The sequence below is a fragment of the Heterodontus francisci genome, chromosome 11, assembly GCF_036365525.1.
Source record: "Heterodontus francisci isolate sHetFra1 chromosome 11, sHetFra1.hap1, whole genome shotgun sequence".
Classification (NCBI taxonomy): Eukaryota; Metazoa; Chordata; class Chondrichthyes; order Heterodontiformes; family Heterodontidae; genus Heterodontus; species Heterodontus francisci.
Genome location: NC_090381.1, coordinates 101,006,637 through 101,032,018, shown reverse-complemented (window position 1 = coordinate 101,032,018; position 25,382 = coordinate 101,006,637). Strand labels below are relative to the sequence as shown.

Here is a 25,382-nt window from a genome sequence, read left to right as displayed (position 1 = left end):
CATTACCATCAAGCCGGGGGACCGACCTTGGTTCAATGAAGAGTGCAGGAGGGCATGCCAGGAGCAGCACCAGGCATACCTCAAAATGAGGTGTCAGCCTGGTGAAGCTATAACACAGGACTACTTGCATGCCAAACAGTGGAATCAGCATACGATAGGGCTAAACGATCCCTCAACCTTAGCTCTGCAGTCCTGCCACATCCAGTCGTGAATGGTTATGGACAAATAAACAGCTAACAGGAGGAGGCTCCACAAATATTCCCATCCTCAATGATGGGGGAGTCCAGCACATCCGTGCGAAAGACAAGGCTGAAGCATTTGCATCCATCTTCAGCCAGAATTGCCAAGTGGATGATCTATCCAGAGGTCTCCAACATCACAGATGCCAGTCTTCAGCCAATCCGATTCACTCCACGTGATATCAAGAACCGGCGGATGGCACTGGATACTGCAAAGGCTATGGGGCCCTGACAACATTCTGGCAACAGTACTGAAGACTTGTGCTCTAGAACTTGCTGCACCCCTGGCTAAGCTGCTCCAGTACAGCTACAACACTGGCATTTACCTGGCACTGTGATAAATTGTCTAGATATGTCCAAGACAAATCCAAACCAGCCAATTACTGCCTTATCGGTCTACTCTTGATCATCAGCAAAGTGATGGAAGGGGTCGTCGACTGTACTATCAAACGGCACTTGATCAGCAGTAACCTGCTTACTGAAGCTAGGTTTGGGTTCCGCCAGGGCCACTCAGCTCCTGACCTCATTTACAGTATTTGTCCAAACATGGACAAAAGAGCTGAACTCCAGAGGTGAGGGGAGAGTGACTGCCCTTGACATCAAGGCAGTATGACTGAGTATGGCATCAAGGAGCCCTAGGAGAACTGGAGTCAATGGGAATTGGGGGGAAAACTCTCCACTGGTTGGAGTCATAGCTAGCATAAAGGAAAATGAAAGCAAAATATTGCAGATGCTGGAAATCTGAACTAAAAACAAAAAGTGCTGGAAATACTTAGCAGGTCTTTCGATTGGGCACTCTACAGCCTTGCGGACTGAACGTTGAGTTCAATAACTTAAGAGCATGACTGGCCTTTTTTTGTATTTTATTTTTTAACCATGTGCCTATTTTTCATGTAGTCAGAGCTGCTCATTATTCTGCTATTAACGCTCTCTCTGGACTAATGGCTAGTCTTTCACCACAAGCATTAACACACTCTGCGTTTGTCCCAGGACAGCTTTGTTGTTTAATCTCTCCTCTCACAAACACCTTCCCCTTTTGTTCTTTCCCACACCCCCTCCCCTTCACTTGCTTAAAACCTAATTCTTTTCTAACCTTTGCCAGTTCTGTTGAAAGGTCACAGATCTGAAATGTTAACTGCTTCTTTATCCACAGATGCCTCCAGACCTGCTGAACATTTCCAGCACTTTTTGTTTTTATTATAAAGGAAGATGGTTCTGGTTGTTGAAGGTCAATCATCTCCACTCTAGGACATCATTGTAACAGTTCCTCAGGGTAGTGTCCTAGGCCCAAGCATCTCCAGCTGCTTCATCAATGACCTTTCCTCCATCATAAGGTCAGAAGTGGGGATGTTCGCTGATGATAGCACAATGTTCAGCACCATTTGCGACTCCTCAGATATTGAAGCAGCCCGTGTCCAGATGCAGCAAGACCTGGACAACGTCCAGGCTTGGGCTGATAAGTGGCAAGTAACATTTGCACCATACAAGTACCAGGCAATGACCATCTTAAAACAAGAGAGAATCTGACCATCTCCCCTTGATCAATGGCATTAGCATTGCTGAATCCCCCACTATTAACACCCTGGAGGTTACCATTGACCAAAAACTGAACTGGACCAGCCACAAGAGCAGGTCAGAGGCTAGGAATTCTGCGGCGAATAACTCATTTCCTGACTCCCCAATGCCTGTCCACCATCTACAAGGCACAAGTCAGGAGTGTGATGGAATACTCTCCACTTGCCTGGATGTGTGCAGCTCCAACAACACTCAAGAAGCTCGACACCATCCAGGACAAAGCAGCCCACTTGATTGGCACCCATCCACCACCTTTTAATATTCACTCCCTTCAGCACTGAGGCACAGAGGCAGCAGTGTGTACCATCTACAAGATGCTCTGCAGCAGTTCAGCAAGTCTCCTTCAGCAGCACCTTCCAAACCCGCAACTGTACTACCTAGAAGGGCAGCAGATGCATGGGAACACCACCATCTGCATGTTCCCCTCCAAGGCGCACACCATCCTGACTTGGAACTATATTGCCGTTCCTTCACTGTTGTTGGGTCAAAATCCTGGACTTCCCTTCCTAACAGCACTATGGGTGTACCTACACTCCAAGGACTGCAGTGGTTCAAGAAGGCAGCTCACCGCCACCTCCTCGAGGGCAGTAAGGGATGGGCAATAAATGCTGGCCTAGCCAGTGACACCCACATCCCATGAATGAATAAAAAAAAAGGAACTTTGCTAATTTCCTTCCCTTCATTAGTTAAAGCACCTCTGTCAGATTACTCCTTAAACTCCTCACCTCCAGTGGTTATAACCTATATTTATCCAATCTCTCATCATTGTTCAGTTCCCTCATCCCAGCTGTTGTCATGGTGAATTGCTGCTGGAATTTCTACAAGGCTCATAAATCCTCCTACGGTGGGACACGTAAAACTGAACACAGCGTTCCGAGTGAGGACTGACCAGTATTCTGTATTATCGCAGTTAGTACTTAATCTACTGTAGATTGTAAAGAGCGTCTTAATTCTGTCCTTAACTGGCACGTGAACTGTATCTTATGTCTGACTGCATAGCAGTGAGGAGCAGGATCCCTCAGTGGTATATTCAGCCACCCTGTCCTAACCCGGAACACTGAGACCAATTGTCAGGTTGTACTGCTGGCCAAACAGAGTCTAACTAACTCAGCACAAATTGGAGATTGAATCTGGCCCTTTGCAGTTCTCTATTACAGTGTATATACCAATTCAGCCATCTGAGAGGGGGAAATTGAGTGATTCTACCTTCTGTTGGGGGTTGGGGGGGTACTATTCCTGGGACTTCATTCTGTAAATTATCACGACAGTAGGACTGTGAAAATGGAACTGAGAGGAGTAGAAGTGCTGAATGATACTGTGGAGCTCCAGTCTATTGCACCACATGACTGCAAAAGTCTTGTCACTTTTTGCTGGGTGTGTAGGTCTTACAGTTAAATAAGCACCCCCTGGAATAAAGTATAATGATGGATATCTGGGAATGATTAGAATGCTGTGCAGTTATCTTATTGTGAAATGGTCAGACTAATGATAAACTACAAGAATGAAGATCGAGTGGTTTATAGTCATAAGCAAAATTGGCTCCAGGTATCTTTTTTTTAATTCTTTCATGGAATGTGTGCATCATTGGCAAGGCCAGCACTTGTTGCCTATCCCTAATTGCCCTTGAACAGAGTGACTTGTTCGGCTATTTCAGAGGCCAGTTAAGAGTTAACCACATTGCTGTGGGTCTGTAGTCACGTGTAGACCAGACCAGGTAAGGATGGAAGATTTCCTTCCCTAAAGGACATTGGTGAACCAGATGGGTTTTTTTCATGACAATTGATAGTTTCATTCATGGCGTCATTACTGAGACTAGCTTTCAATTCCTTTTTTTTAAAATTAAATTTAAATTCAACCAGCTGCCATGGTGGATTTTGGAACACACATCCCTGGGGCATTAGTTTGGTTCTCTGGATTACTAGTCCAGTGACATTACCACTGTCTCCCCTAACCCTTCTCGTATACAGAAGGGTAGCTTTAAAAAAAAAAAAAAATTGGTACCCATTAAATTCTTTGGCTCTGTACTCTGCCTAATCATTGCAAGATTGAGTCAATCATGGATGGTACCACATGGCACTTTATCCAGCTGGTGAGAAATCTAGATGTGTTGACTTGGAGTAGAATTACTGCCAACTTTAAAGAAAAAAGAAGCACCTCTAATATATTTTAATAACTGGGCATTTTTGTACCATATTGGGAGGAGTTTCTCTTTTTGACTCATATTTTAAAATACTGTGTGGATGTGGGTAACTTTACTTGAGTAGTTTGTGGTCCTGGGGATTTAAGTGGATATCCTGGAGTTTATTTTCTGTCTCTTAATGTGCTGGAATTCCAGTTTTCTACACTACCTGTCTTGTGCTGATGTATTTAAAACATGGCTCAATCGCAGGAGTGTGCCATCTCGGTGCTGGACTGTGTCAGTACAACCCCATGCCATCTAGGATTATTAAATATCCATTCAGATTTATCCTGCCAAATAATGCTGCCTTTTAGGTGCTGACAACAGAGAAAAGGCCACTATGATGGATACTACAGGAAACATTTCTTCCTCAGGAACTAATCCACTTGCTTCATCATATCCTAAAAGGTAATGGGCTGTAAAGTTAACCTGCATTTTTCTTCTTAGTATTACTCATTTCTGCACTTGTATACTTGTTACAACTGTTAATTTGCATAATTTCAAGCAATTCATTTTTACATCTGCACGGTCCTGTATACGCACTTGATGGACATTATATTAACTGATCATTGCAGATGTGCTGGATGCTGTACAGCTCTCAGTATAAGTCTTTGCTTGCTGAATACACGGTGGAAGTCACCAAGAGGCCTTTGTCTTCTGGGATCCACTTAAATCTGTCCCATATATCAAGTTTGAAGAAGTGGCCCCATTAATTTGGACCTGTTTCAACAGCAAACATCCGGGCCTCTGAACTTCAATCAGAGCAAACCAGCAAGCAAGGAATATAGGTGTATAAAAAAAAAACTTGAGTTGCCTGTGCTTTTCTGACCACTGCCTCAAATCTGTTCCTTACAGTATACTTTGCAACAAGTCGCACTTGGCAGATAGGACCTGTTTTCTTTAGCCCAAGAAAACTACTGACTGCCGGTCTTGGTTCAGAAGGTTGAGTTCAAGTTCCCACTCCAGAGACTTGAGCACACAATCTAGGTTGACATTCCCAGTGCAGAACTGAGGGAATGCTGCACTGTTGAGGGTACTGTCTTACAGATGAGATGTTACGCCGAGGTCTAGTGTGCCCTGTCAAATGGATGCCAAAGATCCCATGGCACTATTTTGAAGCGCAGAGGAATTCTCCTGGGGTCCTGGCCAATATTTATCCCTTGACCAACACCTAAAACAGATATAAAAACAAAAAATGCTGGAACCACTCAGCAGGTCTGGCAGCATCTGTGGAAAGAGAAGCAGAGTTACCGTTTCGGGTCAGTGACCCTTCTTCGGAAAACAGATAATCTGGTCATTTATTTAATTGCTGTTTGTGGATACTTACTGTGCACAAAATAGCTGCCACATTTCCTGTATTACAACAGTACCCTCACTTTGGAAGTACTTCATTGGTTGTAAAGTGCTGTGGGATGTCCTGAGATTATGAAAGGTGCTATATAAATGCAAGTCTTAGCTTTCTTTTGACTGTGATGGTTTTTGAAAATTCTTTACTCCTTTCTTCTGCTTTTACTCTTTATTTACATTTTATCAACTAGAATGCTGTTTTGTACAGGAAAAAAACGGAGAGAGTTAAATACACCTACAGCAGCGACTCTGAAAAGGATGAAGAATGGGCCTCTACAAAAAAGAAAGGCAAGGCTGTGACCAGGATCCTTTTCATTCACTATGTTTATTGATGTGGTTTATCAGGGTCCAATCTAAAAGGATCACTTAGCCAACTTCAATAACACAGATTATCGGGTTATTCTCTCATTGCTGTGTGTGGGGCTTTGCTGTGCACAGATTGGCTGCTGTGTTTCCTACATGATAGTAGTGCTTATACTTCAAAAAAAATTACTTAATGGGCTGTAAAGTGCTTTGGGACATGCTGAGGTTGTGAAAGGTGCTATATAAATACAACTATCTCTTTTGAAAGCTGCATCATGGTTATCATTCTTCTTTTGCAGTGAAAGCACAAGTGAAAAGTGCAAAGGGTAAAAGAACGGAGTGGAAGCCTACAAATAGTGGGAGAAAAGGTGAACAATTAAAAAAAAAAGATATTATCCATATATTTGTTTAAAATGACACCCATGATCCAAAACGTCTTGACATAAATTCTAAAGAGGGTAGTTCTGTATGGTCAAAGTTTTGATTGGGCAGTTGTGACAAGAATAAACCTGTTTTCATTCCCAGGCTATGGGCATCACTGGCATTTATTGCTGAACCCATTTGCCCTGAGAAGGTGGTGTTGGACCGTGTTCTTGAACTACTGCAGTAATAGTTAAGAGTCCTGTAGGTGGACTAGGAACTAAATGGTAGAAACGCAAAGCAGATCATTGTTTTTTTTCAATCCTGTTTATGCCATTCACAGATTTGATTTCCTGGTTGTTATTTTGGGACAGTGTTGGTCTTTTTGGACTTTTTAGAGGGTGGTAGTTGAACAGATGACTTCCTTGTGAATTCAAACCCTTTTTGTGTTGGAAGAATATCTGTGACAAGGAAAGAAATCATCATTGGTCTGCTCGTAATAGCTGTTTGCATTTTTAAGATGTTTTACAGTTTTTGTTTTACTTGACAGGAGTTATTGATGATAAGCCACAGTCTAGATGTGGCCTGATGGAGGATATTGATTTTGCAGCCGCACTAGGCGGGTCACCTTCCCCAATGAAAAAGATCAAGAAAGGTAACGCTTCATCTGTGTGGGTAATATGAATTTATTTTTAACCTTTTTTGTTGGTGATTCCTCCTCTCACCTGGATATGCTGAATACGCGCCAGACTCTGGTCTGCTCCTTACCCCGAGGTGCAGTGACTCAGTTTATGTTGCTGTTCCTTCTGTGATTTGTTCTGCAAATTGGAAATAATAAATAACGCTGCTGTCTCCTCTCTCCCCGCTAAGCTCATGATTCACCGCGCTATGCCCTGTTCCCCTTCCCTTTCAAATCAAAGCATACTTTTAATTCCTTCTTTCCTAGGATCTCCATGCTGTGGAACTCCAGAGGTACATCAGTCTCCCCTCTTCAACTACAGTTTATGAGCTTGTCATCAGCGATTGTAGACTAGAACCATACAGCACAGAAGGAGGCCATTTGGTCTCTCATGCCTGTGCTGGCTCTTTTGAAAGAGCTATCCAATAGTCCCTATTCCCCTGCTTTTACCCCATAGCCCTGAAAATTTTTCCCTTGCAAGTATTTAACTAATTACTGTTCAAAATTACTAATTGAATCCACATCCATCGCCCTTTCAGGCATTCCATTCCAAATCATAACTCATGCATTTCTTTTCCTCCACCCCTCTGTTTTTTTGCCACCTAACCAATCCTGCTTATTTTCTTTTGTAGATTTTTCTACCCGTTAGTGTCTCACGTTATAACCATTGGTGCTTCATCTAAAATGCTTGCTAATAAAATTCTATTCACAAAATAACTGGAGAAAATAATAAATGCAATATCTTTAGTGCCTTTAGATGGTGCTAGTGGAACATGTAACCCTTAGCAAATGTAATCACCTCGAAGTCTGCCAAATGATGCTTCACCTCCCGAAGGACGTGGATGAGCTTTCCGGACGTCGATGGTGGGCACTGAGGAAATGGCTTATTACCTGCACCAGATTCCACCCCCCCTCCCCCCCCCCCCTTACCCCCCTTCCACCCCCCCCCCCCCACCCCCGTCCCCTTCCCTGCTCCACCCTCTCAGCTCACCCCCTCACAACCCCGTCCCAGCCCGCCCCCCCCTCGCACCATCTTCACCCCGCACCCCCTTCCCCTGCACCCCACCCCCACCCCCTCCCTCTACCCCTCCCCCTTGCATCCCCTCCTCCCACCGGCACCATCCTACACCTGTGTAGGGGCCCCAACAACCCCACTGCCTTGTGGGCGTCTCGGGAGAGACCAAGGCTAAGGGAGTAAACCCTAACAGAAAATCCGGAGCGGAACCCCGTAGGCGGTCATGTGTCACCTTTGGCATGTTTCCGGCAGTTCCTGCAGCCATACTGGTGCCAAACGTCGTGTCCTGCACTCCTTTGGACCCCACCAGAAAGGCCGAGAGGGGGGTTTTGACGACTGGGCAACTCTCAACCTCCATAAATTTGCCCAGGCATGCGCCATGGAGAGGTCACTCCATAGTTGCCTCACAGCGACTAAAACAACACGGAAGGCAGCAGTTACGGGTTATAAGTCCAGATAAATTGGCGTAGAAACTGGGCGCCACGGGTTGCCTTTGTTGGTGGGAGAGGTCATTGCACCTCACTGGACAGCTACCGCCCGCCTCAAACCGGGCAGCCCCCGGTCAATAAGGTTCTGTCCCGCCACAGTCTGCCTGCTTCAATGGGTGCTTGGAGCTCAGGGTCATTGCCCGAAAGGTGGACTGATACACCGCACCAAACAACATGAAAAAAGGAAAGAAGGTACCAGCCCTTCGCTTTGCAAGCTGGAACGTCAGAACTATGTGTCCTGGCCTGTCGGAAGACCTTACACAAATCAACGATTCTCGGAAGACCGCCATCATTAACAACGAGCTCAGTAGATTCAATGTGGACATTGCAGCACTTCAGGAGACTCGCCTCCCCGCGAGTGGCTCTCTAGCAGAGCAAGACTACACCTTCTTCTGGCAGGGCAGGGATCCTGAAGAACCAAGACAGCATGGAGTGGGCTTCGCCATCAGAAACTCCTTGCTCAGCATGATAGAGCCTCCCTCAAATGGCTCGGAACGCATACTGTCCATCCGACTGCTCACCACCTCTGGTCCAGTACACCTACTCAGCATCTATGCTCCAACACTCTGTTCCGCACCTGAAGCTAAAGACCAGTTCTATGAACAACTCCATAACATCATTAGCAGCATCCCCAACACCGAACACCTATTCCTGCTGGGGGACTTTAATGCCAGGGTTGGGGCCGACCATGACTCATGGCCCTCCTGCCTTGGGCGCTATGGCGTTGGAAGGATGAATGAGAACGGGCAGAGACTGCTTGAGTTGTGTACCTATCATAACCTCTGCATCACCAACTCGTTCTTTCACACTAAACCCTGTCACCAGGTTTCATGGAGGCACCCAAGATCACGTCGTTGGCACCAGCTAGACCTCATTGTCACAAGGCGAGCCGCCTTAAACAGTGTTCAAATCACACGCAGATTCCACAGTGCGGACTGCGACACCGACCACTCCCTGGTGTGCAGCAAGGTTAGACTCAGACCAAAGAAGTTGCATCATTCCAAGCAGAAGGGCCACCCGCGCATCAACACGAGCAGAATTTCTCACCCACAGCTGTTACAAAAATTTCTAAATTCACTTGTAACAGCCCTTCAAAACACTCCCACAGGGGATGCTGAGACCAAGTGGGCCCACATCAGAGACGCCATCTATGAGTCAGCTTTGACCACCTACGGCAAAAGTGCGAAGAGAAATGCAGACTGGTTTCAATCTCATAATGAAGAGCTGGAACCTGTCATAGCCGCTAAGCGCATTGCACTTTTGAACTACAAGAAAGCCCCCAGCGATTTAACATCCGCAGCACTTAAAGCAGCCAGAAGTACTGCACAAAGAACAGCTAGGCGTTGCGCAAACGACTACTGGCAACACCTATGCAGTCATATTCAGCTGGCCTCAGACACCGGAAACATCAGAGGAATGTATGATGGCATGAAGAGAGCTCTTGGGCCAACCATTAAGAAGATTGCCCCCCTCAAATCTAAATCGGGGGACATAATCACTGACCAACGCAAACAGATGGACCGCTGGGTTGAGCACTACCTAGAACTGTACTCCAGGGAGAATGCTGTCACTGAGACTGCCCTCAATGCAGCCCAGCCTCTACCAGTCATGGATGAGCTGGACATACAGCCAACCAAATCGGAACTCAGTGATGCCATTGATTCCCTAGCCAGCGGAAAAGCCCCTGGGAAGGACAGCATTACCCCTGAAATAATCAAGAGTGCCAAGCCTGCTATACTCTCAGCACTACATGAACTGCTATGCCTGTGCTGGGACGAGGGAGCAGTACCCCAGGACATGCGCGATGCCAACATCATCACCCTCTATAAAAACAAAGGTGACCGCGGTGACTGCAACAACTACCGTGGAATCTCCCTGCTCAGCATAGTGGGGAAAGTCTTTGCTCGAGTCGGTCTGAACAGGCTCCAGAAGCTGGCCGAGCGCGTCTACCCTGAGGCACAGTGTGGCTTTCGTGCAGAGAGATCGACTATTGACATGCTGTTCTCCCTTCGTCAGATACAGGAGAAATGCCGTGAACAACAGATGCCCCTCTACATTGCTTTCATTGATCTCACCAAAGCCTTTGACCTCGTCAGCAGACGTGGTCTCTTCAGACTACTAGAAAAGATCGGATGTCCACCAAAGCTACTAAGTATCATCACCTCATTCCATGACAATATGAAAGGCACAATTCAACATGGTGGCTCCTCATCAGAGCCCTTTCCTATCCTGAGTGGTGTGAAACAGGGCTGTGTTCTCGCACCCACACTTTTTGGGATTTTCTTCTCCCTGCTGCTTTCACATGCGTTCAAATCCTCTGAAGAAGGAATTTTCCTCCACACAAGATCAGGGGGCAGGTTGTTCAACCTTGCCCGTCTAAGAGCGAAGTCCAAAGTACGGAAAGTCCTCATCAGAGAACTCCTCTTTGCTGACGATGCTGCTTTAACATCTCACACTGAAGAATGCCTGCAGAGTCTCATCGACAGGTTTGCGTCTGCCTGCAATGAATTTGGCCTAACCATCAGCCTCAAGAAAACGAACATCATGGGGCAGGATGTCAGAAATGCTCCATCCATCAATATTGGCGACCACGCTCTGGAAGTGGTTCAAGAGTTCACCTACCTAGGCTCAACTATCACCAGTAACCTGTCTCTAGATGCAGAAATCAACAAGCGCATGGGTAAGGCTTCCACTGCTATGTCCAGACTGGCCAAGAGAGTGTGGGAAAATGGCGCACTGACACGGAACACAAAAGTCCGAGTGTATCAGGCCTGTGTCCTCAGTACCTTGCTCTACGGCAGCGAGGCCTGGACAACGTATGCCAGCCAAGAGCGACGTCTCAATTCATTCCATCTTCGCTGCCTTCGGAGAATACTTGGCATCAGGTGGCAGGACTATATCTCCAACACAGAAGTCCTTGAAGCGGCCAACACCCCCAGCTTATACACACTACTGAGTCAGCGGCGCTTGAGATGGCTTGGCCATGTGAGCCGCATGGAAGATGGCAGGATCCCCAAAGACACATTGTACAGCGAGCTCGCCACTGGTATCAGACCCACCGGCCGTCCATGTCTCCGTTATAAAGACGTCTGCAAACGTGACATGAAATCGTGTGACATTGATCACAAGTCGTGGGAGTCAGTTGCCAGCATTCGCCAGAGCTGGCGGGCAGCCATAAAGACAGGGCTAAATTGTGGCGAGTCAAAGAGACTTAGTAGTTGGCAGGAAAAAAGACAGAGGCGCAAGGGGAGAGCCAACTGTGCAACAGCCCCAACAAACAAATTTCTCTGCAGCACCTGTGGAAGAGCCTGTCACTCCAGAATTGGCCTTTATAGCCACTCCAGGCGCTGCTTCACAAACCACTGACCACCTCCAGGCGCGTATCCATTGTCTCTCGAGATAAGGAGGCCCAAAGAAAGAAAGTGGAACATGTACAAATGTCAGATTCCAATATTTCACAAGAGCTTGGGCTCCTAGAGTGCTCCTCGTGCAGGATGACATTTCCAAGTTCTTAGATTAAGGAAGACAAAATAGGGATCAAAGGAATGAACGATGATGGTTTTTTGAAAGTGGGGAAGGAGGTGACAAAGTGGAGGGAATTGGTCAAGGTATAAAAGCCATACTGCTAAGACAAAGAATTATGACATCTAGAAATGGGAATGGTTGTTAGACAGAAATATTGCTGCCTTTTAAAATAACTTTTACCTCTTTCAGTTTAATTTATATGGTGCCTTAAAGTAGTAAAATGTCCCAAGGTGATTCACAGCAGTCAGTGGACAAAAATTGACACTGAGCTGCATAAGGAGATATTAGGACAGGTGACCAAAAGCTTGGTCAAAGAGGTGGGTTTTAAGCTGTATTAAGAGCAGAGAGGCTTAGGGAGGGGATCCAGGGCATGGGGCCTAGACAGCGAAAGGGAAGGTCACCAATGGTAACTGATTGCAGAACCTACGTCCAAATTTATAGACATTATTAGACTTAAAGGTACTCCACACTGACTAGATTTTAAGTGAGTTTGTCAAAGTGCAACCTAAATTATTTTTTATCAAAAAAATAAGAATAGAAGATACTGGAAATACGCAGCAGGTCAGGCAGCATCTGTGCAAAGAGAGAGAGTTGACATTTCAGGTCAATGACTGTTCATTAGACCCGTTCCCCTTTGTTGTTATCCGTCTCCATTCTTGTGTTTGTTCAAGCTAAAACTTGTTTTCACAGCCATATCTCTTTCCTCAGCTCCCATGAAAGATCATTGACTTGAAATGTTAATCCTGTCTTCCTCTCTCTACAGATGCTGCCTAACCTGCTCCAAGTGTTTCCAGCAATTTCTGTTTATATTTCAGATTTCCAGCATCTGTAGTATTTGTATTCTTTTCTTTTTAGGTTGTCCAAGCACACAGACCACCACAAATACTGCATCTAGCACAAAGGCAAGATCGACCCTGATTGTTTGTCCACTATCTGTGCTCAGTAACTGGATTGTAAGTACTTCGTGGCACATTTGAGTCTGGCCCTACAAATTTGGTTGTTGTCTTCATCAATATTATCCTTTATTGTAATCAACCCAAAAGGTACAAAGTCCAAACTATTTGAAATAACTTGAAATGCAAATCTGTTTTTCAGGATCAATTTGAGCGACATTTATGTCCTGACGTGAAGTTGAATATGTATCTTTATTATGGCTCTGAGAGAAATAAGGGTGCAGCATTCCTTGCTGAACAGGATGTAGTACTGACCACCTACAATACCTTAACAGTCGATTATGGGGTAGGTGGTGAATATTAAATTGGTATGGTATTGAAATTCATTGCAGTCTTTGAGATTGCACACTTTTCATTCTTGTAAAGTAAAATTGTGACATCTAAAATCCCATCAAAATACTTCACTGAAAGTCACAAATACTTTTGGAATTGAGCTTTTTGCTTTTCTGACCTGTGAACAGTTCTTAAAGGGAAATTTCATACTCCAACGCAACTTTTATCAATAGACCTCAGAGCTGATTTATTTGTTACTTTATAAACCATAGAAACAATTTACGTACTTTTAAAAATATTCTTCTTTCATGTGAGCATCGCTGGTATGGCCAGAATTTATTGTCCATCCCTAACTGCCCTTAACAACAGTGACTTGCTAGGCCATTTCAGAGGGCAGTTAAGAGTCAACCACATTGCTGTGAGTCACATGTAGGCCAGACCAGGTAAAGATGACTGATTTCCTTCCCTAAAGGGAATTAGTGAAACAGATGGGTTTTTATGGCAATTGATCATTTCATGGCACCATTACTGAGACTAGCTTTCAATTTCAGATTTTTATTAATTAGTTGAATTTAAATTCCATGGTGGGATTTGAACCATGTGCCAGGATCTTAGCCTGGGCCTGTGGATTACTAATTCAGAGACATTACCACTACACCACCGTAACACTGTTCTATCAGAATGGAAGTGCCAGTGCATTGCATACATTCCATATAACCGTTTGCATTTATATAGCACCTTTTAATGTAGAAAAATGGATTCCAGGCCAAAGAAGGAGAGTCTGGGAGGGCAAACTAAAAAATTTGACAAAGCAGTGCACTTTAAAGAGGGTCTTCGAGATGAAGAGGCAGAGAGATTTTGGTACGGAATTCCTGAGAGTGGGACTTGAGCAGCTGAACACATGCCGGCCAATGGTGGAGTCAAGGGGTTGGGTGCACAATACGCTGGAGTCAGTAAAACACAGAATTTGGGTTGAGATATTGTCGAGCTGGAAGAGTGATGGAAGGATTTGAAGACCAAGTCCAGTTTTTAAAGTTTGAGGTATGGAGGAAAAGGGCTGGGAGCCTGTGTAGGTCAGTGAGGATGGGGTGATGGGTGTGGGATTGATTGTGGGATAAGGTGCAGGCAGTAAAATTTTGGATGAGGATAGGCAGCTGGCCAGGAGAGCAATGGAATAGTCATGTATGGATGACTTTAATAGATGAGCTGAGGTAGGGGGCAGATAATGTTAGATTAATTAGAAAATAGGCGACATGTTTAGAGAGAGGATCTGGATCGGCGCAGGCTTGGAGGGCCGAAGGGCCTGTTCCTGTGCTGTAATTATCTTTGTTCTTTGTTCTAATTGCAGTGCATGATGTTCAGAATTAGAAATAAGCAGATTTATTGAAAGGGAAGATGTGGAATTGAAAACTTGACTTGGGTCGAAGAGGTCCCTTCTGAACAGTCCTGTTCAGCTTGAACTGGTGTTAACTGGTTAGCAATAAGTCGGGCTCATTTCCCTGCCTACTCCTCAGCACGGCCAAAGATGCGCAGGTCAATTGTGACACCTGTCTCTACCTCACAGGGTTCATATCAAATGGAACTTAATGATTTAGTGGCAGGAAGCTCTAGGATCTATCGTGCTGTAATCTGTGGAAATTAGCACAGTAAAAGCAAGGGAAGTGAGCTGACATTAACTGGAAGTCAGGAACATTTGGATAATTCCCACATGGGTTAAGGGAACGAACAGGGCTTTATGCAGTATTTCTACTGAATTAATAATGCAAGAGAATTGTAATAGAAGTAGCTTCCTATTCTGCTGTGCCTCACAACAGTTGGATGAGTGAGAATTACATGTTTGTGAAGAAGATTGACCTGCTATACACCACAGTGTTTAAAACCTTAGAGCAGCATTGTTTGAGACTACTAAATATTTTATGCATTTTCTTTCTCTGTGTGTGCGCAGAGAGTTATATTACAGCACTTCAAAAGTACCTCATTGGCTGTAAAGCACTTTGGGACATCCTGAGGTAATGAAAGGCACTGTATAAATGCAAGTCGTTCTTTAAGAAGAGCGACAAAAACTATTCCAAGTGTGAATAAGTTTAGTTGTGAGGAAGGATTAGAACACCTACCTAAAGAGAAGGTTGTAGGGGACATCATTGATCAAGCTATGTAAATAGTTAGCAATTCTGCAATAGCACTGCTCACAAAAATTTGTTTTTATAATGACCAGAATCTCTAAGGTATAGTTGTGCCGCTTCAAAGCTACAATGTCTAATTGCGCCTAAGCAAACATTCAGGTAGAGTTCAAACATGCCGCTCAGGTGTAAAGCTGGCATTGTGGATCAGCTGCCTGTTATAGAAACCGCCCAATTTTCAGTTCCATTGATTTTCACCAAAATAAATATCGTGTGATTTCTATAATGGGTGGCCAAAATACAATGTTGGTTTAACACCCCGGATGGAAAGTTGAAAATTTACCCTGTTACGTGAGGTGGAACTTAATTGCCCTTGAAGCTGAAGATCAAAACCTGTACTTCCTTGCTTTACTTAAGTGTGATTTGTAAAGATAGACAAGTGGCTAGAGCCTTCGTTCCTTTTAAACATTTTTTATTTATTTGAGTGTAACATGATATACGAAGCAGGGGCGCTAGATATGTTATGAAAATGGTTGGATCAAATAGTATGCTGTAAACGGAATATTACGTCAGATTGCATTACGATAATGGACCGAGAGAACACAACTTTAAATTTGTTAAACATAAGTTTAAAATGGATACTTGAGTGATAAATGTTTAGAATAATGGACCAAGGAAGATAATAAAGACCAAAACTGGGGCATTTAAAATGCACTTGGATGCTACAGCGAGTGAGGTCGGCTGCTACGAGCTGTAAGCTTTGCTGCGCTGATTGGGTTTTTGTATTTTTTTTAATGTGGCATACTGATACTAATAGAGAATTTCTCAGACAGCTGTATTAGAACATTGTGGTCTGGAGTCCAAGCCTCTGCTTTCATTTCATTTTATCTTTTTAAATGTGTTGAACTGATGATGTATTGGTGCAGGGATATTGTCTAATGCGTGAAGTAGTTGTACAATTCTGAAGTGGGAGACGAATTGCACTGGATTTTTATCTTTTGTCATTGTCGTAGCAATTACTATTAATTTGTCCTGACAGAGCGGAAGTGCCAGTCCATTGCATAAAGTGAACTGGCTCCGTGTGGTATTGGATGAGGGACACACCATCCGAAACCCAAATGCCCAGCAGACTAAAGCAGCGCTCACACTAACTGCTGAAAGAAGATGGGTGTTAACAGGTAGGACTGGGAGATATGTATTGTGCTGACCTGCCAGGTTTCATCTGATCATTGTGATTCTCTCCTTTTGGTTGGGGGAGCAAGAGATGCTGGGCTGCATTTTGTGTAGAAGTAAAGGTGAGGCTACCAGATCAAATTCTGGGTGCTGCAAATGCTCAGTTAAATGTGGAAATCAGGAAGTTGCTGTCCCAGATGCTCTTCTCCTTCAAAAGCTGCTCGACATATTTATATTGCCGAGAGACTTGGTGTTAAAATACATTGAACGGCTTAAAGTCTCTGTACTTACCTGATGTATGTATAATTAAACTCGCTAGAAAAAGGTTGGGCTTGCCCATTCCAGTGTTGATAAAATTTTAACGGTGTGATGAGTCTTAATTACTGCCAAACCATCTCTCTGGCACTGAAAATGAACTTTAACAAATATGGAATCTCATTTCTTCAGATTTTAATTATTGTTGAAGATTTTAGAAAGATTTTTTAAATTTTTATTTCTGTTGCTTTGTCTCACAATTTGAATCTTCCTTTCTCTCTCAATTTTACTTTCTGGACCTGATTTGACGTTGAATTAATTAATCTAACTGACACTTCCTGGTTCAGACTCTGCATGCCTCATTCACAATTAGTCACATGGTAGTATAGAACTTGAGTATTGCTGAAAAGAGAGACATGCTGTCAAAGATTTTTTGACTTGCACTCATCAGGACAGATGTAAGAATGCCAGATTTCAAAGGGAGTAACGGTTTATGCTGCATGGGAAAAGGGTGCTGATTGGTTGGCAGGTTGGCTGCTATTGGTCGAGGCATTGCCATAGAGAATGCACCAGGGCACTTTTGTCCCCCACGCTTTTGTTTAATTTAAAAAAGCGCATTGCCTGGACATGTTCCTTTTGCCTGCAGAGGACAGGTCCCAGCGTATGAATATAGGTAGCTTCTAGCAAGCCTGAGTGAACCACATTACAAGCCCGACTGATGATCTTAAATTGTTTTTTAGTGTAATTCTTAACACAGTCTGAATTGTTAAATAAGTGCTGTCCAGTCGTGAAATCGCCTCTAACATTAGACATTGCATGCTGAGTTTTGCAGGTATGGGCTGGTTGAGTACAGTCAGTACTGTGCCTATTACGAATAGCCGAAGGGACGAGTGATGTGATCCGCCAGTCATTGGGATGTACGGCCTACATACCTGGCATCGCATCGGTATTGGAATTCATATAGCACATTATTCATTTGTGTGGTAGGCAGGACTTGCTGAACAATCCTAAGTCTGATAAGAATTACACTAACAACAAATTTAAGGTTATCAGTCGGGCTTGCAATGTGGCTCACTTACGCTTTCTCGAAGCTACATATATTCATAGGCAGGGACCTGTTCTCTGAAGGCAAAAGGAACATGTCCAGGCATTGTGCCTTTTTAAAAAATTAAAACAAAAGCATGCGGGACAATAGTTCCTTGGTACATTGATCGTGGCATTGCCATAGAGAATCAGAGCTGACTTGCCAACCAATCGGCACTCTTTTCGCATGCAATGTAAATTGTTATTCCCTTTGAAATTAGGCATTCTTGTGTCTGTTCCGATGAGTGCAGCATGAAAAGTTTCAACGCAGTATTTCTCTTTTTTTCAACAATACTCATTAACAGTTCTTCAATCTGATTGGTTAAGGTGATACACAGTTGGTTGCCCTGCTTACACAGGTCCCAGATTACCTGTAAGGTGGTGGGTGGGGTGTCGTTTTTAGATAGTTGGCTGACAGGAACTTACAGTGCATAAGTCCATTTTAAAAAGTCTGGGTAGTTCGCTGATGACAAAATCCAACCCAATATTTCTACAGTGAGATCAAGAGAGAAAATTGCAAATATTGGAAGTATACAACAGGTCTGCTAGCATCTGAAAAGAGAAAGGACAGTGATCAGGAGTAGGCACCCTTGGCTGAACTTTTTTCCCCCTTCACTAATGCATATATATCTTTATTTTTTAAAAAAATTTGCTTTGATAATGATTATATGGATTAATATGTTATTGTAAACCTGTTGATGTGAAAACCTGCTACTTGAATATGATGTATGTTATAGGATTGTAGAATTAGAGTTATAAAGAGTCATAGAGTTTTACAGCACAGAAACAGGCCCTTTGGCCCAACGCGTCTGCGCCGACCATCAAGCACCCGTCCAAAACTAATCCCACTTCCCCGCAGTTGACCTTGTATGTTATGGCGTTTCAAGTGCTCATCAAAATACTTCTTAAATGTCGTGAGTGTTCCTGCCTCTACCACCCCTTCAGGAAGTGTGTTCCAATCATGGTATGAAGATCGGTTGGTGCATAATGGAAGGCACAATAGAATTGGACTCCCACTGGATATATAAGATGGTTATTAATTAATAAAAGATTTCATTACCAAGGGTCTGATTTTTAGATTGCTCAGCAGATTCCTGGAGTATTTTGCAATGAAACCAAGAAAGTGATCTTCCTGCACTGTTAATTACCCTACATGTTACAAAGGGAGTTACTTGGACGTTTGAGGCAGCCTGGGAGCTGTTGTTTTACTTAAACTTGTTCTGTGCATAAATGCTGTTAAAACTGAAGCTGTGACTCATCAGATGGGTCCAGATGTAGAAGGCCCTTCATTTGATCTCCAGAATATCAGTCCCACCACTTTGGTTTAAAACCTCATACAAAGGACACCACCTCTGATAATGCAGAGTGCTCCCAGTACTACACTGAAATATTTCTTATGTTCTCAAAGTCTGGGTTGGAGCTTAATTCTACAACTTCTGACCACAGGTAAGAGTGTTGCTAAGTTGACATGCACAAGTTTGCTTCCGTGTAACTGTTTAAAGCACTACCCATTACCCTTGTAACTTAATGGATAATTATGCTGTGTGTCTGTCAGTGGCTCAACACCAAACATGGTTTTTCCAAGGCCTTGGTTGTTCCACTTCTTTCATTCATTTTGGCATGGTCAAAACAGCAGTTATGTCTCAAATCTTCCAGTAGATCAGGATCCATATATTCTAAGCTGGGGCTTGCATGAGTCTGTTATCTTTTAAACAGCCTTCAGTGCAGAGTTGGAAGAGGTTTGTTAAGACATGCAGCCATTCATTCAATATGATTCTGCCACAGGCACTCCAATTCAAAACTCCTTGAAGGATCTTTGGTCCATTCTTTCATTCCTGAAGTTGAAACCATTTACAGATAGACAGTGGTGGCATCGGACTATTCAACGCCCTGTGACCATGGGGGATCAGCATGGTCTCAAGTAGGTATTTTTGAACTGAAATTGGCTGAGAATGGGTGGAGGGAATTCCTGAGAGTAGGACCTAGGTAGGTGAAGGCTCTGAGGGAGGTCTTGGGGTGGGAATTGCACAAGAGTCTAGAAGCCCAAGTAAGTGTTCAGAGTAGAGGAATATAGGGTTAGAGGAGTTTGTGGATTTAGGAGAGAGTGAGACCAAAGAGGGGTTTAAGAACCAGGATGGGGATATTAAATTTGAGCTGTTGGTGGACAAGGAGCAAATATGTTTATTAATGAGGACAGGGCTGATGGGCAAGTGGATAAGTGCAGCAGGGTTTTGGACAAACTGGAGTTTGAGGAGGGTGGACGAAGAAGAGTGTTGGGAAGTAGTTGAGAAGGAAGGTAACAGTTTCAGTTGTGGAAAAAAAAAACCCAGAATACTCCTATTGAAATGTGCTTTTAGCTCTGTATTTCTCTCTAATCAGACCGTACAATATGTATCTTCAGAATATCACTTGCAGGTAATGTGTAATGGAGCAGTTTGAGCTATACAAGTTTCTTCAGTTCGAAGGGACTCGGGAACAGATCATTCCTGGGCAGCTGGTTTTGTATTGCTGTGGTCTCTCTCCATGTATATACAATGTAAAAGGTGGCACCGTACACAGAAACCTCCTGAAAACTCTTTATTTCTTAGTTGTCACTAACATTTTTAAAAATAACATGTAATTTTGATTTTTTTTCAGTGGAATGCATGATTGGAATTTAATAGACATAAAGACATAGAAAATATCTCCTTGAAACATCCAAAAGCATTTAACAAACAATAAATTACTTTGATGCGGGGCACTGTTTTGCAGGAAACCATAGCTGCCAATTTGCATGCAGGTAGATTGTGCAAGGAGAGGTTGATTGATTATCCAAGTAGATGGTGATAAGGGGGGGTGGGGGGGAGGGAATGTTGGCTAGGACTTTGGGAGAACTCTGCTGCTCTTCCAGTAGTGTCATGGGATCTTGTACATCCATCTGAATCACTAAAATGGCCAAATTGCTTCAGTATAACTCCTCAGCCAAATGATCACTCCTTTGGCGAGGTAGAACTTGCAGTATTGCTCTGGGGGTCAGCTTAGTTTGTAGGAGTAGTAGACCATTCAGCCCTGGAACCTGTTTCAGCTAAAGTCCTGGAGTAGGACTTGAATATAAGTTCGCATTATCCAATATAGGTTTTGTGCAATTTGTAGCTGGTGATCAGTCTGCATATGCAGAGCTAATATTCTCTACCTTTCCTCTTGCATATTAAAATAAAACTGCACAGATCTGCTCTTTTTTTTTTAATAAGAAGGATGTACTGACACTGGAGAATGTGGGCAAAAAAGATTCACAAGCATGATACTGAAACTGAGAGGTTAGAACTCGGGAAAGACAGAACAGGCTGGGGCTCGTTTCTCTAGAAAAGAGGAGGATGAGGGATGATCAGATAGAGGTTTTTAAAATTATGAAGGGGTTTAATGGTAATAAAAATACAGTGCTGGAAATATTCAGGTCAGGCAGCAACTGTGGTTTGACAAACTGCAGATGTTTCCACTTATGGGAGAATTCAAAACTAGGGGTGATAAATGCAAGATAGGCACTAATAAATCCAAAATGAAATTTAGGAGGAACTTTTTTTTTCTCCAGAGAATCGCTAGAATGTTGGAATTTGCTACTATACCGAGTAGTTGAGGCAAACATCATAGATGCATTTAAGGGGAATCTAGATAAACACACGAGGAAATGAGTAGAAGCATAAGGTGAGATGTAGGATGGGAGGAGACTCGTGTTGAGCTAAATGGCACATTTATGTGCTCTAACTTCTGTGTAAAATTCCATACTAGTGATGTATCAAACATTAGTGCCCTAACTGTCATGTTCTGTATGGAGCCGAGAAGGATGTATTCTTAATCCTAAATCCCTAATGCTTTTGTTTGTGTTTGTTCTTCAGACGGCTACAAGCTTTGATAAACAACATTACCTTGCGAAGAACCAAAACCAGCAAGGTTAACGGCAAACCTGTAATTGAGCTTCCAGAACGCAGGGTTTTTGTTCAACATATAACACTTTCCGATGAAGAGAAGCAAATATACGAATCTGTAAAGAATGAAGGCCGGGCTATTATTGGCAGGTGAGACCCTGAAGCAATCCCAGCCTCCTGTTGAGAAAGTGGAGGCAATACAAAATTGTCTCATAGCCACATTTTGTTCCATAGACATCCTTAACCTTTTTATAATGCAAATATTTTATTTGTGCCACAACATGCAGCAGTAAAGAGGCAAGCAAATATTTGGGAGGATAACTGTTATTGAATACATGCCACATATGGGTGTGTTTGATGGCCAGGCTTCGATTGCTTAGTTGTGTGAATTAATCAGGAGGAACAGTAAATCAGAATGCTTAAGCAGGAGATTAATTTTAATTGGCAGGAAACCATGGGCTGGAACCCTGCAATTTCTCAATATGTGCACCCAGCAAAGAGGAAAATTTCATCCTCCGTTCCTTACAGAAGCAAAAGTGCAATCATAACTTTGTTTTTAATAAAGTACTTAATTTCCTGTGACAGTGCTCTTGGACAGAAAAAATAAAATTGCCTCTTTTTCTTTCTTTCACCCCTCTCTTTTCCCCCATCCCGTCTCCTTTCCCCCCCCACCCTCTCCTTCCCCCCCCCCCTCTCCTTCCCCCCCCCCCTCTCCTTCCCCCCCCCCCTCTCCTTCCCCCCCCCCCCCTCTCCTTCCCCCCCCCCCTCTCCTTCCCCCCCCCCCCTCCTTCCCCCCCCCCCCCCTCCTTCCCCCCCCCCCCTCTCCTTCCCCCCCCCCCTCTCCTTCCCCCCCCCCCTCTCCTTCCCCCCCCCCCTCTCCTTCCCCCCCCCCCTCTCCTTCCCCCCCCCCTCTCCTTCCCCCCCCCCTCTCCTTCCCCCCCCCCCTCTCCTTCCCCCCCCCCCTCTCCTTCCCCCCCCCTCTCCTTCCCCCCCCCCTCTCCTTCCCCCCCCCCCTCTCCTTCCCCCCCCCCTCTCCTTCTCCCCCCCCCTCTCCTTCCCCCCCCTCTCCTTTTCCCCCCCCCTCTCCTTTTCCCCCCCCCTCTCCTTTTCCCCCCCCCTCTCCTTTTCCCCCCCCCTCTCCTTTTCCCCCCCCCTCTCCTTTTCCCCCCCCCTCTCCTTTTCCCCCCCCCTCTCCTTTTCCCCCCCCCTCTCCTTTTCCCCCCCCCTCTCCTTTTCCCCCCCCCTCTCCTTTTCCCCCCCCCTCTCCTTTCCCCCCCCCCTCTCCTTTCCCCCCCCCTCTCCTTTTCCCCCCCCCTCTCCTTTTCCCCCCCCCTCTCCTTTTCCCCCCCCCTCTCCTTTTCCCCCCCCCCTCTCCTTTCCCCCCCCCCCTCTCCTTTCCCCCCCCCTCTCCTTTTCCCCCCCCTCTCCTTTCCCCCCCCCCTCTCCTTTCCCCCCCCCTCTCCTTTCCCCCCCCCTCTCCTTTCCCCCCCCCCTCTCCTTTCCCCCCCCCCTCTCCTTTCCCCCCCCCTCTCCCTTTCCCCCCCCCCTCTCCCTTTCCCCCCCCCCTCTCCCTTTCCCCCCCCCTCTCCCTTTCCCCCCCCCTCTCCTTTTTTCCCCCCCCTCTCCTTTTTCCCCCCCCCCCTCTCCTTTTTCCCCCCCCCCTCTCTCCTTTCCCCCCCCCCCCCCCCTCTTGTTGTGTTTTGAATTGTGCATGTTAGGAATATTGTAGTTTGGCAACTGTGTCTGCCTGCCAGAAATTTAATCTGCTAGTTCATGATTTCAGTGAGTATGCAGCACTGACTGAGCATTTCACTTCAGAGCTGTGATTGTATACTGCTTTCAAACACTCATGCCCACAGTTAAATACTTATCCTCTTCCAACATTCTTCAGATATTTCAGTGAAGGATCCATTTTCACACATTATGCAGATGTCCTTGCTATCCTGGTCTGGCTGAGGCAGCTGTGCTGCCATCCTCGTCTGTTCGCAAATTCTTCGGCTGTAATGGGTTCCTCAGGTAGGAGCAGTGTTCTCTGAGATCCTCGCCATTGTATTTATGTTAATGAAATGGGACACTGCTTCAGACACCTTTTTATCTACTCAACTGAAGTCCATGGGATTGAAGAGACTATGGCTTCATGGATACAGAATTGGCTAAGAGACAGAAGAACAGTTTTTTTTAGACTGGAGGGTCGTATACAATGATGTCCCACACGGTTTGGTTTTGGGATCACAGGTCTTTTTGATACATACTAATGAATTGGGTATAATTTCGAAGTTTGCAGATGACACAAAACTCTGAAAAGTAGTAAACAGTGAGAAGATAGTAGACTTCAAGAGAGCATAGACTAGTAAAATGGGCAGACAGATGGCTGATGAAATTTAAGGTAGAGAAATGTGAAGTAATGCAATTTGGAAGGAAGAATGAGGAAAGGTGATATAAACTAAAAGGCAACATTTTAAAGGGGATGGAGGAATACAGAGACCTGGGGGTTTGTGTACAGAAATCCTCTGAAGCTAGTTAAACCACAAGTCAGCTATGATGGTGAATGGAAGAACAGGCTCATGGGGCTGAATGGTCTACTCCTGTTCCTTAGGTGGCAGGTCAAATTGATCAGGCTTTAAAAAAATAAATTACAGGATCCTTGGCTTTATAGATAGAGGCATAGGGTATCAAAACAAGGCAGTTATGCTAAACCTTTGTAAAACACCATGATCTGGAATGTACTGCTTGAAAAAGTGGTGCAAGCAGATCCAGTTGTAACTTTCAAAAGGGAATTAGCTTTTTATTTGCAGGGGAGGAATTGCATGGCTATGGGGAAGAAAGCAGGGAAGTGGGACTAGTTTCATAGCTGGCACAGGCATGGTAGGCCAAACACCCTGTGTTTAAGGTTCTATGAACATCAGATATTGCATTTCAAACAAAAATTCACTTTGTAAAACCTGAGGGAGTGGGTCTAGCTGAGTAGTTCTTGCAGAGAGCTGGCATGGACACAATGGGGGCTGAATGGCCAGCTGTGCTGTAACCATTATATAATAAGATTTTGAAGCTGCTGTCTAAGTTTTAAGTTTATTATTGTTTAGCCAAAACCTGTAGATACCATAAATCTATAACAAAACCAGAACATGCTGGATGCTGGAAACACTGAGCAGAATCTGTGGAGAGAAAAGGAATTTTCTTTTTTTAATCTTTTCATCGATGTGAGTCAACCACATTGCTGTGGGTCTGGAGTTACATGCAGGCCAGACCAGGTAAGGACAGCAGATTTCCTTCCCTAAAGGGCATTCGTTAACCGGATGGGTTTTACAACAATCGATAGTTTCATGACATCATTACTGAGACTAGCTTTCAGTTCCAGACTTTTTATTAATTCGTCTTCGTCCTCGTCGTCTTCTTCGGCCTCCTTGTCTTGAGAGGCAATGGGTAAGCGCCTGGAGGTGGTCGTGGTTTGTGATGCGGCGCCTGGAGTGGCTATAAAGGCCAATTCTAGAGTGACAGACTCTTCCACAGGCGCTGCAGATAAAATTGGTTGTCAGGGCTGTTACACAGTTGGCTCTCTCTTTGTGCTTCTGTCTTTTTTCCTTCCAACTGCTAAGTCTCATCAACTCACCACTCTTAGCCCCACCTTTATGGCTGTATTAATTGACTATAAATTCCACTAGCTGCCATGGTGGAATTTAAACCTGTGTCCCAAGGCATTAGCCTAGGCCTCTGGATCAGTGACATTACCATTATGTCCCTGTATCCCCTGCACAGATGCTGTCAGATCTGCCAGGTGTTTCCAGCATTTCCGATTGTCTAGCACTTTTGGTAGGAGCGTTCTTTGATTAGAGGTGAATGTTAAAGATCCCAGAGCACTTTTTAAAAAATTCATTCATGGGGATGTAGGTGTCGCAGTCTAGGCCAGCATTTA

General features: G+C 44.5%; 1 protein-coding gene across 1 annotated transcript in view; it reads left to right on the top strand.

Annotated features, from left to right (window-relative positions):
• The window catches only part of hltf (helicase-like transcription factor), a 71,765-nt gene that overhangs the window by 30,112 nt on the left and 16,271 nt on the right, over positions 1–25,382 (top strand). The window contains exons 10-19 of the mRNA XM_068042611.1: positions 4,308–4,401; positions 5,549–5,628; positions 5,943–6,011; positions 6,554–6,658; positions 12,566–12,663; positions 12,806–12,949; positions 16,096–16,234; positions 19,353–19,488; positions 21,440–21,619; positions 23,361–23,485. Coding sequence (XP_067898712.1) covers positions 4,308–4,401; positions 5,549–5,628; positions 5,943–6,011; positions 6,554–6,658; positions 12,566–12,663; positions 12,806–12,949; positions 16,096–16,234; positions 19,353–19,488; positions 21,440–21,619; positions 23,361–23,485 — 1,170 coding nt within the window. The remainder of the gene's footprint in view (positions 1–4,307; positions 4,402–5,548; positions 5,629–5,942; positions 6,012–6,553; positions 6,659–12,565; positions 12,664–12,805; positions 12,950–16,095; positions 16,235–19,352; positions 19,489–21,439; positions 21,620–23,360; positions 23,486–25,382) is intronic.